The following is a 15,402-nucleotide window of genomic DNA, read 5'->3' on the forward strand; positions in this document are numbered from 1 at the left end:
AACACTATAATACACACTGATAGTAACATAAAGGTTTATAGACGTGGACATACTTGGGTCACGGAAGGTTCCTGTAGATCCATGGAGAAGCCACAAAGAAAGGAATGAAAAATACTGGTGAGTGAGTCACTTTTACTCCTCCTCTTTCATCACTCTCTCTCTCTCTGTCGCTCTATTTTGCTCTCCCTCTCTCACCCCCTCTCTCTACAATCAATAGCTTTTATTGCTATGATAAAGACTAACAAGAGAACACATCAGCCAATAATACCCACAACAAAAGTCAAACCACTGAAACAAATATACAAGCCAATGTATTAGCCAGTAAGAGGCTTTGAAGCCAACGGTCAGCCATATTGGCACTCCTCAGAAGAAGCAGTCCTTCATAGGAATTAATGGAATTATACAGTATGTTAATTCAATGTTTCAGGAACACAATGACATGTATTTTGATGTTGTAGTGGGGACAGAAATGTTAGAACCAAAAATGATATATATTTTTTATTTGATGTTTAGCTCTATAATATAATAAACGTGGCAAAAACAAATGTAGACATTAATAAATGCTTTTCCATAGCTCCCCCCCCAAAATTTTACAACGGTGAGGGTGTGCCAAGATGGAGGAGTAGTGGCTTCAAAACAGCGCCTCCTGTTAGTCATCTAGTGTAAATCATCTATAAATCATTGATAAAACACAGGCACACAAACACACACGGCCTCATAAACAAACACACAACTTGTAGTTTTGACATGATAATCCACCATCATTTACACCACACACACACACACACACACACACACACACACACACACACACACACACACACACACACACACACACACACACACACACACACACACACACACACACACACACACACACAAGCCACTGGGGTATATTCTGCTGTCTGCGAGCCTGTGATTCAGTGCATCCATAATGCATGCACCACCATCTCATAAAGTAGCAGTAATGCTTATTCTACGACGCGCCTTCAACACACCAAAAAATGTTGTGATTTTCCTCCCAAATTGCCATCATCAGAGTGATCGCATCGAAATGAGAGGCATGGCTTCCCTAAGCAAATCCGCATTAGACTGCGGTTCGGTGTGGATTTAATTTTTAATGCGTGGTATGATTTTAATCAAGACTCGTCGGCGGTTGCTATGGCGGTGGTGGAAGGGCTAATTAGACATTCTAATGAAGTACACTTCCTACTTCCTCTCCTCTCAGGGTTCTAAAAATGTCCCTGCCGCTGCTGAGCCGGACCCCGTGGCCGTCAGGCTGCCTGACGCATTGTGCAGAGAGTGTTTAAAATATTAAACAGAGATGCTGTCTACAATTTCAGGCCTCTACGACGACACAACTTGCTGCTACTATAGTAACTCTCTACTGGCTGGCACACTCCCTCTCAGTCAGGCAGGGAGCACACAGATAGAGAAGAGATAGAGAGGAGGGAGCACAGAGCAAGTACTCTGTATTTTGTCCCATTCCTCCTGACAGAGCTGGTGTAACTGAGTCAGGTTTGTAGGCCTCCTTGCTCGCACATGCTTTTTCAGGTCTGCCCACAAATTTTCTATAGGATTGAGGTCAGGGCTTTGTGATGGCCACTCCAATATTTTGACTTTGCTGTCCTTAAGCCATTTTGCCACAACTTTGGAAGTATGCTTGAGGTCATTGTCCATTTGGAAGACCCATTTGCGACCAAGCTTTAACTTTCTGACTGATGTCTTGAGATGTTGCTTCAATATATCCACATAATTTTCCTACCTCATGATGCCATTTATTTTGTGAAGTGCACCAGTCCCTCCTGCAGCAAAGCACCCCCACAACATGATGCTGCCACCCCAGTGCTTCACGGTTGGGATGGTGTTCTTCGGCTTGCAAGCCTTCCCCTTTTTCCTCCAAACATAACGATGGTCATTATGGCCAAACAGTTATATTTTTGTTTCATCAGACCAGAGGACATTTCTCCAAAAAGTACGATCTTTGTCCCTATGTGCAGTTGCCAACCGTAGTCAGGCTTTTTTTGTGGCGGTTTTGGAGCAGTGGCTACTTCCTTGCTGAGCGGCCTTTCAGGTGATGTCGATATAGGACTCGTTTTACTGTGGATATAGATACTTTTGTACCTGTTTCCTCCAGCATCTTCACAAGGTCCTTTGCTGTTGTTCTGGGATTGCGTACCTTCAGGCATTTGGAAATTGCTCCCAAGGATGAACCAGACTTGTTGAGGTCTACAATTTCTTTTCTGAGGTCTTGGCTGATTTCTTTTGATTTTTCCATGATGTCAAGCAAAGAGGCACTGAGTTTGGTAGGCCTTGAAATACATCCACAGGTGCACCTCCAATTGACTCAAATGATGTCAATTAGCCTATCAGAAGCTTCTAAAGCCATGACACAATTTTCTGGAATTTTCCAAGCTGTTTAAAGGCACAGTCAACTTAGTGTATGTAAACGTCTGACCCACTGGAATTGTGATACAGTGAATTATAAGTGAAATAATCTGTCTATAAACAATTGTTGGAAAAATGATTTGTGTCATGCACATTTCCAAACATATAGTTTGTTAACAAGAAATTTGTGGAGTGGTTAAAAAATGAGTTTTTATGACTCCAACCTAAGTGTATGTAAACTTCCGACTTCAACAGTATATACACTGAGTGTACAAAACATTAAGGACACATTCCTAATATTGTCACGTTCCTGACCTTGTTTCCCTTTTGTATAGTTGTGTTTAGTGGGTCAGGACGTGAGCTGGGTGGGCAGTCTGTGTTGTTTGTTCTATGTTAAGTGTCAGGTTTAATTGACCTTGTATGGCTCTCAATCAGAGGCAGGTGTTTTACGTTTTCCTCTGATTGAGAACCATATATAGGTAGGTTGTTTCACATTGTTTGTGGTGGGTGGTTGTCTTCCGTGTCTGTGTATGTTGCACCACACGGGACTGTTTCGGTTTGTCTTCCGTGTCTGTATGTCTACCACACGGGACTGTTTCGTTTTGTCGTTCGTGTATGTAGTCTGTTCCTGTTCGTGCGTTCTTCGTCATTTTAAGTTCTCGAGTCCAGGTCTGTCTACATAGGTTATTTGTTTTGTAGTTTGTTGAAGTGTTTTCGTGTTTCATCTTTACTTTAATAAACATCATTATGTCAAACTATCAAGCTGCGCATTGGTCCTCTGATCCTTCTCGCCTCTCCTCGTCTGAGGAGGAGGACGAAGTAGACGATCGTTACAAATATTGAGTTCCAAACCGATGCGCCTGGCACCTACTACCATACCCCGTTCAAAGGCACTTAAATCATTTGTCTTGCCCATTCCACCTCTGAATGGCACACATACATAATCCATGTCTCAATTGTCTCAAGGCTTAAAAATCCTTCTTTAACCTGTCTCCTCCCCTTCATCTACACTGATTGAAGTGGATTTAACAGGTGACATCAATAAGGGATCATAGCTTTCTGGTCAGTCTGTCATGGAAAGTGCGGGTGTTCTTAATGTTTTGTACACTCAGTGTATTTATAGTATTGAAATCCTACAATCAAAATGCTCCATAAACCTGAACAAATCAGATACATGAATCTGAATGGAGTCCACTGTCCCAATCACTCTAGCCACCGCTGTCTTCTGCTGTTCTCTGTGAATTATCACAGCATTATGTGACACATTTACTCTGGGGAGAGTATGAGAAGGGAAGCTGTCCCCAAGATTTCTACTTCAGTCACAGATGAAGCTTTACTTCTAATCAATTTCTGCTTCTTCATATCAACAAGGCAGGATTAGAGACCTGGCCAGATGGCTAGGCAGTTGGCACGGCTCTCTCTCTCTACTGCCGAATCCGTCTGACAGATACATACACTCACCGCCAGTGAAACACACACACACACACACACACACACACACACACACACACACACACACACACACACACACACACACACACACACACACACACACACACACACACACACACACACACACACACACACACACACACACACACACACACTTTTTCCATCCTCCACACACAATGAGGCATAAAAAGACTAACAGACAGAAAAATATTGAGACGCAAAAAAACAAGAAAATATATTTGCATAATATGCAGAAGCACACACGCACACGCACACATACATACTAAGGTTTACTTACCGGTGGAGTTGAAGACCCCAGGAGAAGGGGGAGTGAAGCTCTCAGCCAGTAGGGTGTTGTAGGGAGAGGTGCCGGTACGGGTCTGTAACACTGGGTTGGTCAGGAGGTGGTTTCCCATGGTGGCTAAGAGAAAGAGACATAACATCATAAAACATAAACATCTACTTTATCATAAACATCTTCCTTACCATAAACATCTACTTTACCATAAACATCTACTTTACCATAAACATCTACCTTACCGTAAACATCTACTTTACCATAAACATCTACTTTATCATGAACATCTTCCTTACCATAAACATCTACTTTACCATAAACATCTACTTTACCGTAAACATCTACTTTACCGTAAACTTCTACTTTACCATAAACATCTACTTTACATAAACACCTACTTTACCGTAAACATCTACTTTACAATAAACATCTACTTTACCATATACATCTACTTTACCATAAACATCTACTTTACCGTAAACATCTACTTTACATAAACATCTACTTTACTATAAAATCTACTTTACATAAACATCTACTTTACCATAAACACCTACTTTACCGTAAACATCTACTTTACATAAACATCTACTTTACCGTAAACATCACTTTACAATAAACATCTACTTTACCATAAACATCTATTTACCATAAACATATATTTTACCATAAACATCTACTTTATCATAAACATATATTTTACCATAAACATCTACTTTACCACAAACATCTACTTTACCATAAACATATATTTTACCATAAACATCTACTTTACCACAAACATCTATTTTACCATAAACATCTATTTTACCATAAACATCTACTTAACCACAAACATCTATTTTACCATGAACATCTACTTTACCATAAACATCTATTTTACCATAAACATCTACTTTACCATAAACATATATTTTACCATAAACATCTACTTAACCACAAACATCTATTTTACCATAAACATCTACTTAACCATAAACATATATTTTACCATAAACATCTACTTTACCATAAACATCTATTTTACCATAAACATATACTTTACCATAACAACCAACTTAACATAAACATCTACTTTACCATAAACATCTACTTTACCATAAACATCTATTTTACCATAAACATCTACTTTACCATAAACAGCTACTTTACCATAAACATCTATTTTTTACCATAAACAGCTACTTTACCATAAACATCTATTTTACCATAAACATCTACTTTACCATAAACATCTACTTTACCGTAAACATCTATTTTACCATAAACATCTATTTTACCATAAACATCTACTTTACCATAAACATCTATTTACCATAAACATCTACTTTACCATAAACATCTATTTTACCATAAACACCTACTTTACCATAAACATCTACTTTACCATAAACATCTACTTTACCATAAACATCTACTTTACCATAAACATCTACTTTACCATAAACATCTATTTACCATAAACATCTACTTTACCATAAACATCTATTTTACCATAAACATCTACTTTACCATAAACATCTATTTTACCATAAACATCTACTTTACCATAAACATCTATTTACCATAAACACCTACTTTACCATAAACATCTATTTTACCATAAACATCTACTTTACCATAAACATTTTTAGGTTTGTTTTGGTATATTAACAACATTTGATATGATAATACAAAAATATAACAGACAATATAATTAGAGGCACTGTATAAATGTGATAACAATGCCTCAAAATATAATACATAATGAATATTATACATAATACATAATTAAAATTATACATAGGAATACAGGCCATTGACAGGTTATTTAAAAATATGTTAAATTCATATTCAAATCGATAAGGATATGTATATCACAGTAATGTTCTACAGGGTAATGCCTTTTACAGTACACCCCTGAATGTTTTTACCTTGCTATTGTAACCTTTGAGTAAAATACATTTCCAGCGGAAAGGTGCTGTTTGCAGGCAGCGTTGCCATTTGGAATATTGTTCTGTATCTTACAACGTAGTCGAAAGGGGAATACTAATGCATATCATTACGTAGTCAGAGAGTGCAGTCATTGAAACACAGTTCATTTCACAGTGAAATGCGAATGCCACCTTTAGACAAATATAATTCAAAGAAATGGAACATTGAGAATGTTCTGTAATGCCCATGTATGGCTTCAGCCCCAGGCGGTCGAATAGAAATGCCATGAAATTAAAAATAGGACAGCATGACGGAGAGTGGTCTAAGGCGAAGTGCAACCTTCAGGTCTCAACCAAACCATTCATCACAGAGACAATGAGAAAGACAGAGAGAATTTCACACTAAAACACTCACATTCTTTCATTTCTTTGTTAGTTCGTTCACCCATCACCCACTCTCCAATTCTTTCTCTTGCCTCACGCACACAGTCACTCTTTTATCCCCTCTCTCATTCTCTCTCTCTCTTGTCCCTGTCTCTCTCACACTGTGGAGAAACACCTCGGAAGAATATCCTGTCGACAATTTAAAAACAACAACTTTTAAGTGTTGGAGAGAGAAAGTAGGGCAGGCACTGGGAAGCTGGGGAGCTTCATTCAGAGAGGAGGAAGCCTCATCACGCCTTGTCTCCTGCATAGATCACTATTGTCTGAAGAGAAACAAGTTGATAAAGAAGTTAAGTGGGGAAATCAAAGAGATAAGAGATGCCAGCGATAACAACGAAGACAGCGGCTCTCGTCGAGATTCGTCCCATTTAATTATTGCTCCATGATAGCGTCTCTCCTTCTCTTTATTTCTCGCTCTCTCGTTCTTTCTCTCTGTCTCTCTAATGGAGCGGCCATCTTTCGCTTTCTGCCAACAACGACAAACTTTTCTCAAACGCCCGGGAAAAGAAAGGACTTCGCACTTGGCAGCGGCTTTGTTTAGTGTTTCTCCCTGTAGCTCTATCCCTCCTCTATCCATCCTTCACCTATCCCTCCTCCTCTCTTTATCCCAGCTTCCTCTATCCCTCAATTCCTCCTTCCTCTTTCCCTATAAACTGAGTAAACAAAACATTAAGAACACCTGCTCTTTCCATGACAGACTGACCAGGTGAATCCAGGTGAAAGCTTATTGATGTCACTTGTTAAATCCACTTCAATCAGTGTAGATGAAGGAGTGGAGACAGGTTAAAGAAGGATTTTTAAGCCTTGAGACATGGATTGTGTATGGGGTACGGTAGCACGTGCCAGGCGCACCGGTTTGTGTCAAGAACTGCAACTCTGCTGGGTTTTTCACGCTCAACAGTTTGCCGTGTTTATCAAGAACGGTCCACCACCCAATGAACATCCAGCCAACTTGACACAACGGTGGGAAGCATTGGAGTCAACATGGGACAGCATCCCTGTGGAATGCTTTCTACACCTTGTAGAGAGGATATTAGGAAGGTGTTTCTAATGTTTGGTATACTCAGTGTATAATTTTTCTTCCGTCAGTTCCAGGAAAGCGAATCTCCTTCCCCTCCCCTCCTCTCTTCTTACTCTCTCCTCCTCTCCTCGCACCCCCTCCCTCACTTGTTCCTGTCACTCTCTTCAATAAGACTAATTACCCCCAGCCAGCTCATACGCTAATCAGTTCATTAAAAACAAAATGGATGAAATTAACATAAAGAGTGATGGTTGATATAGTGACTACCTCTTTGTCATCATCAACTCTTCCCTCCCTCCCAGATAATTATGATCCCCATGACAATGGCTGCCACGGCGACGGTATGCCACCGGCTGCTCAGGCTATTGCTCGTGTCAATGTACACTGGCTCCTCTTCCTCGCTCTCTGTCTCTGACAGTAGACTCAGTGGTGCTCCTACTTCGTTCTGCCTGTCTGTCTGTCAGTTCTGATGAGCTTGCAATAGAGGTGTGCGTGATTGGAGAGGGGGACAGCAGGGGGGTTAGAGAGGGGTTAAGGGGGTGGGGAGTCTCACCACGGTTGAGTGAAGGAGTACTGTTGATGTCTCCCGCCATGAAGGAAGATTCCGTCTGCTTCCGAACCGTGTCGTTCCACATCCTGCGGATCCGACTCTGGAACGCCGGAGAAGAGAAGCACACAGTGAAACAAAACAAGACAGACAGACAGACAGATAGATAGACAGACAGGAATTAACAAGACAGACAGACAGATAGATAGACAGAAAGGAATTAACAAGACAGACAGACAGATAGATAGACAGAAAGGAATTAACAAGACAGACAGACAGATAGATAGACAGGAATAAACAAGACAGACAGACAGATAGATAGACAGACAGGAACTAACAAGACAGACAGACAGACAGATAGATAGACAGGAATTAACAAGACAGACAGATAGATAGACAGGAATAAACAAGACAGACAGACAGATAGATAGACAGGAATAAACAAGACAGACAGACAGATAGATAGACAGGAATGAACAAGACAGACAGACAGATAGATAGACAGACAGGAATGAACAAGACAGACAGACAGATAGATAGACAGGAATGAACAAGACAGACAGACAGATAGATAGACAGAAAGGAATGAACAAGACAGACAGACAGATAGATAGACAGAAAGGAATGAACAAGACAGACAGACAGATAGATAGACAGGAATAAACAATATGATATTGTAACTATGTGAGGCTGGAACATGCCAAGCTTGCATGGATCTGTCTAAAACTACTAAGCAAACACATACATGCTACCAGAGATACATGAAGTAAATAAGCTCACGCAGCAGGCATACTAACATAAACAAGTTAATACACGCAGATAAACAACATCAGATTGAGACGTGGTAGATCCAAATAGAGATGAAGGTTTCTGATTAGATTTGTGAAGCGTGTGATAGCCGGTATGTCAACTGGAGACTGAGAGTGTATTGTGTGTGTGTGTTTGGAGCGTTGTCAAAGAGAATTAGGTATGGGACAGGCCTACACTTTGTAGATTGGTGCATGTACGCGTAATCTGTGGGTTTGTGTATGGCATGATGTGGCCTGTGTGTGCACCCATGTAGTCCTTTAGAGTCTGTGCGTGTATGCATGCGTGCACGTGTGTGTGTGTGGTGTGTATGTGTCTGTGCGTGTGTGTATGTCCTTTCACTGACTTGTCTGTGTGCGGCAGCGTGGCGGGCCTGGTTGCCAGTGTAGTAGCGGTTGTTGGCACGCAGGGCAGAGTTCTTCAGGGAGCCGTGGGAGCTGGTGGTGGAAGTACGGCTGCAGCAGTACGAGTGACGCAGACACTTACTGTACTCCTTATGGACCTGCATGGATAGAGAGGGCAAACATGGCTTAGACACACACATGTAAGCAGTAGACTCGCATACATACACACTAGTGGTGCGCGGGTCTGCTGTTTATTCACCTGCACCTGCCCATAATTGTTAATAACCCATCCTCAACCGCAAAACTATATGTGATAAAGTGAAAATCTGCACCGGACCCTAACCTGCTAACATAGAAAATGTGCTGTAGGCTACAGTCAGAGACGGCCGAACGATTTTTTGACAGAGGGTGCAAGACTTTTTGTTGTTGTTTGATTTAGATATGTTTCTGCTTATAATTTTCGACATTTTGGTAGGCTATTAGTTAGTCATCTTGTCTATAATTAGATACATGCAGCTACTCTTCTGTCATTATATGTTGCCTTAGAATCCTAAATAAACCATTGCTCACCAGAATAAGATCATAAATTGATAGAATGAATCCTTCAATCTAGTTAATATCGGTAGGCTAAAATTTTCTCTGTCATCTCTGCTTCTTTCGTGGCGGAAAGATGTTTAGGGACCGGGGAGAAAATGGAATAACAAAAAAAAACGAAAAACGACCCAACATGTTTCTGTTAAGATTTCAGTTCGGCTTGGATGCATATTTTATGTGGTTGAAATACTATCAGCTTTTATGATGTTGATAAAGAGAGCACCTTTACAGACAGTATCTAACTGCACATTCGCATTCTCTCAAGATGCTGAAAGAATCATATTTCTCCACTCCTGTTCCAGAATCAAAATGTAGCCTACATTTGGTGTATCATTTTACTACAAGAAATGCTTAATTCTGCAGGAGTTAATAATAAGACTATGTGAGAGGTTATAGTGTCCGTATTTCCGTTTCCATTTAACCCATCTGAACAGTCGGCTACAGTTCCCTTCTCGTGCCATAGGCCTGTCTGAAGTCCCCGTCTTGTGACTGTTGAATTTGTATAGTGGCTCACAATCATCACTCACAACATCACACATAACATCACACATAACATAACATCACACATAACATCACACACAACATCACACATAACATCACACATATCATCACACATAACATAACATCACACATAACATCACACATAACATCACACACAACATCACACATAACATCACACATAACATCACACATAACATCACACACAACATCACACATAACATCACACATAACATCACACATAACATCACACATATCATCACACATAACATAACATCACACATAACATCACACATAACATCACACACAACATCACACATAACATCACACATATCATCACACATATCATCACACATAACATCACACATAACATCACACATAACATAGCAGCACTGCTATCATCCTCTTTTACCACTTCAAATCTTTCACAATCATTACTTTTCTTTCCCTTCTCTTTATTTTCAACTCTCCATTTTGCAGCTTTTCTCTTGAATTAAACTCTGACATTGTTATTTTTGCCTCCGTGGGTCAAAGTGAACTTTTCTACCCGTTCCCAAAATAATTTTCCGATTGGCATGTAGGCTGTTGGTGAATGTACAGTTAGGCCCTAAGGCTAATGCCAGATAGCCTAAAACAGCTAAAGAAAAACCTCAATGTAGCCTAGACATATAAATTACACAAGAATTATACATTTATGGATTTTTCATTCTGAACATACGGACTCAGACCTTTTAGGGCAAGATTTTCATCACGCAAAGACATACATGCTTTGAGCAAATTAACATTTCAAATAGACAGAGCTCTGAATAGTGCACCTAGTGATGTACCGTGCATAATTACCCTGTTTAATTAAAATGTGGTTAAATAATCACCTCCTTCTCACAGGAATTATTAAGGGAAAGTAACAACATAAATCAGGCTGCAGATTGTAATTATATTCCATCATGTCTATTTAAATGTTATGCTTAGTTTACTCAATAGAAAAGGTCACTTTAGATATGTGAGTGTTTGAGTGACCTTTTTCTGCAGGGCGCAGTGGAAGATGAAGATGAACATGCCCTGGAAGGCGTTGAAGGTGGTGAAGAGGTAGGCCATGATGACCGTGTTCTCGTTGATGAAGAGGAGGCCGAAGGACCAGGTCAGACCAAGCAGGAAGAGCAGGGCGATGGCCCCAATAGCCCATGACCTGGGGAGGAGAGGGCATGCTAATGTTAGCTTAGCATCACAATGAAACCACTCACACAGACCCCAGCCAACCCGCTACCCAGCATGGCTGTTTTGCCTTAAGATGCATGTATCTCAACTGTACCGGCTTTGAACCTGTTATCTGGAATATCTGCTTTGAAAATGACTCATTGTTATGACAATACAACGTGGTCTCAGATCATTTCATATTATACTGTACGTAAATCTGTGAAACTAAATGTAGTATGATATGTTACGTCTCGTATGGTATGTTTTCATTTGTGGATCTCCATCATTTCAAAACATCTATGTTATGAATTCCAATTTGTTGTTGCTAACGTTAGCTAGGTGGCTAGCTCTTGAGGTTAGGATTTAAGGTTAAGGATTTATGGTTAAGGATAGGAGTTAGGTTAAAGGGTTAAGGTTAGGGTTAGTTAAAAGGGTTAAGGTTAGGGTTAGCTAAAAGGGTTAAGGTTAGGGATAGGTGAAAGGTTAACTAAAAGGGTTAAGGTTATGGTTAGGGGAAGGGTTAGCTAACATGCTAAGTAGTTGCAATGTAGCTAAAAAGTAGTAACTAGTTGTAAAGTTGCTAATTAGCTAAAGTTGTCCATGATGAGATTCAAACACTCAACCTTTGGGTTTCTAGACGTTTATGTTATTTGTCCACCCATCAACCCCGAACAACCACCCTACTTTTGTTTTTGCCTTAAGTAACCTTCTGTCTTATGTAACCATACCAAACGTAACATATACTAATTTAAGTGTCCTGGATTTACATTTACTATGTAACCAGTCTGGACAATATGATAAACATTCTGCTTTTCCTTCATTTTTTCAGATTTCCAACCTATGTCTCACTGATACAGGAAATGCCCTAATCACATGACCTGGGAGGCTTCACTGACCCCTAACCTCTGCTGAGAGGGACTCACTTGATGTTGTCGAGGCGACTGGAGTCAGGTTTTAGGGCAGAGGAGTTGCGGGTCATCTTGTGCACAGTGATCATGAGGAACACCAGGTTCAGCTAGGGGGGGGGGGGGGGGGGGGGGGTCAAAGGTTACACACCTCTACAACACATTCAGTGGAATCCTAGAACACACTCTGGTCTTAAATTGTTGTAATATTTGTGAAGTTAGCCTTTAGTACAGGCCCTATGCTCCTCCAGGAACTAAGAGGATTAAGTAAATAAGTAAGTAGCCTGAATGAAAAAGAATGTAATACAGTTGGTCATAATAGCATCATAATGAATGACTGTACCATAATAACAAAAGAAACAGGGCCAATGAAGCTCCAAATGAAGTAGTTATCCACCCGCAACCAGCACCTAGACATGGGACAAAGGAAAAGATTCAAATATCACAGTCACACTCGCACACATGCACCCATGCACACACACACAAATCACACACACACACTCATCCCCTGTCTCGGAGGATATCTTATAGAAGCTAATCAGCAGGCTTCGGCTAACTCTGTTCAAAACCCTTGTCCATGGGGGGAAGGCAACGAAGAGAACAATCCTCTTCACACTACACTCCATATTACATTCCCTGTTAGGGGAATAGTCTAGGCACTCTAAACTAGCATAATCCTGTCTCTCAATCTACAGGTGAAAAGGGACTGCTTCACACGTACGCTTTCTTGGTCCCATAGCTCCGGTAGTCTATGGCTGCCGAGATGCCCACCACCAGAGCTGGGAAGCAGTAGCCACACAGGTAGTAGTACTTCTTGCGGGAGTACTCGCTCTCAAACACCTCCACCAGCAACAGATAGAGCTGCACCCCCTCCAGACACATCCAGGAGAATGCAGCCAGGAAGAAGAAGTGAAGCAGCCCAGCAAAGATCGGACAGGCAATCTGAGAGACAGAGAGAGAAGGAGAAAGAGACAGAGGGAGACAGAGGGAGGTCAGGGAGTGAGAGAGAGAAAGAATGAGAAGGAGAGTAAAATAAAATAATAATAGAGATTTAAAAAACAGAGGGGTGAAAAGGAGTGAAAGAGAAAGGGAAAATAGCAAAGGAAGGTGAGTAAAATTCAGAAAAGGACAGCATAGGGTCATTCAAGCCCTATAATGGAGGACCTCTTCATTCTCATGGTCCATAATGAAAATCACTTCCCCTTTAGTCTGTCTGATGGTGTTCCAAGTGCGAGACAGAAGTCTCTCTGTCCTCTATTAGGTGTTCCATGTACGAGGCACTTGCCCCCTAGCCTGGCTCCAGATCAGTTATTTTACATGCCACATGACAATGTCTTTATGACTTAACAAGACAGCACAAACAGATCTGGAACCAGGCTACATGTCCCTCTCTCCCTCTCCCCTCCCCTACTCACGTGGTACTGGGTCTTGTCGATGCCGATAAGGAAGAGGAGCTCTGCGATGAAGAGGTTGATGCAGAGGTTCTTGTGGATGGTGTTGCGGTCGGTCTGCAGGCCCCTCAGGAAGCAAAAGGTAGAGATGCAGATAGCCAGGCACACCAGGCTGATCACTATGCCCACCCAGGTGATAACAAACAGGATCAACTCGTGCATCCTCCCAGGGTACTGTGGAGAGGGATGGTGGGGATGGAGAGGGAGGAATAGGGTGGGGGAGAGAGATGGGGGAGAAGAGGAAGAGGAGAGGTGAGGGGAGACAGATATAGGGAGGAAAGGAATGGGAGGTAGGAATGATGGGAGACAAGGAGAAAGACAAGGAGGGACAGGGTGAGAGTGAGAGAGAGAGTTTATATTTGTAAATGTATTCACATTCAGCTAAAATGTAGAGACAAGGAGACGAGACATCCTGAAAAAATACATGACATTCACATTCAAGTGAATGTCAGTCAGAGTTGCAGGACATGAATTTGTAAGTGTGAGTGCGTGGGAGGGAGAAATAAAGAGAGAGAGAGAGAGATGGAAGGAGAAAGAGAGAGTAGTTTGAGTAAGTGTGTGTGTGTTTACATGCATGTGTGTGTTTGTGTGTATGTGTGCGCATGTAGGTGTGTGTGTGTGCCAAGGTTATTATAGTTTAGTGTTTTTATATTCGTTTTTATATCTATTAGTTTGAAGAATATTGTTTCAAATTCAGTTTAGTTTCAGTTAGTTTTACATTCACTTGACTAGTTTTTATTTAGTTTAAAGGGGCAATCAGCAGTTGTAACATACATTTTTTGCCTTGTAAATTAATGACATGCACCCATTGATTCTTGAAGAATATTACTTATAAATGAGCTTAGTTCAACTGTGTTCAACATCAGGACTTCAAAAATAAGCTTGTTTATTCTGTTTGTAAACAAAGTAAATGTAAACAAACAATGTATAGCATAAAAAACATGGTTAAAACTATCATTTGGATATCATGCATGGTCAGTCCTTGCATGCATAGCTATGTCTATGACTTTCTTGTTTTTACTTCCTGCTTTTACTTCCTGTTTTGAGAAATTGTAGAAATGGGTGGGGTTATTGTAGGAATGGGTGGAGCTTAATCATAATTATGACTGTGGGTGTGTTATCTAGTGACGGCCATCAATATGTGCTGTGTCATAGAGATCCTGTTAAATTACTAGAGGGGCTATTTAATAAACCCTCAATGTTCCATCAGCAACTGATTTCAGCAAGTTTATGGATGTGGATTGACTGCATTGTTTGAATAGAATGTTGGCATACTGGCAGTTACTGTGAAAAATGAATGGAATTTCCTCTACAATTGGATGGCTAGCTAGCTAACAAACATACAGTGCAGATAAATTCTTAAAATTCATTATTTTACACAATATCTTCACAGCACTGGTTGAACAACTCCCTAACCAAAATGGCTGATCTTTATCCCATCATAAGAAGGTTCATGTGCATTCTAGTATTCAAATTCCTAATTATATGTGCTGTGATTTGTTGATTCAGCTCTAATGAGATTACATAAACATATATTCCATTGTAT

At 40.6% G+C, this 15,402-nt stretch overlaps 1 protein-coding gene across 2 annotated transcripts in view; it reads right to left on the minus strand.

The window, feature by feature from the left end:
* The window catches only part of LOC129828146 (adhesion G protein-coupled receptor L1-like), a 118,140-nt gene that overhangs the window by 8,442 nt on the left and 94,296 nt on the right, over window positions 1–15,402 (minus strand). For both annotated transcript variants that reach the window (XM_055889460.1, XM_055889461.1), the window contains 9 exons: window positions 13,821–14,030; window positions 13,127–13,347; window positions 12,749–12,815; window positions 12,424–12,515; window positions 11,324–11,492; window positions 9,217–9,372; window positions 8,070–8,166; window positions 4,139–4,261; window positions 54–71 (listed from right to left, as the gene is read on the minus strand). In XM_055889460.1, coding sequence (XP_055745435.1) covers window positions 54–71; window positions 4,139–4,261; window positions 8,070–8,166; window positions 9,217–9,372; window positions 11,324–11,492; window positions 12,424–12,515; window positions 12,749–12,815; window positions 13,127–13,347; window positions 13,821–14,030 — 1,153 coding nt within the window. The remainder of the gene's footprint in view (window positions 1–53; window positions 72–4,138; window positions 4,262–8,069; window positions 8,167–9,216; window positions 9,373–11,323; window positions 11,493–12,423; window positions 12,516–12,748; window positions 12,816–13,126; window positions 13,348–13,820; window positions 14,031–15,402) is intronic.

The sequence above is a fragment of the Salvelinus fontinalis genome, chromosome 2, assembly GCF_029448725.1.
Source record: "Salvelinus fontinalis isolate EN_2023a chromosome 2, ASM2944872v1, whole genome shotgun sequence".
Lineage (NCBI taxonomy): Eukaryota > Metazoa > Chordata > Actinopteri > Salmoniformes > Salmonidae > Salvelinus > Salvelinus fontinalis.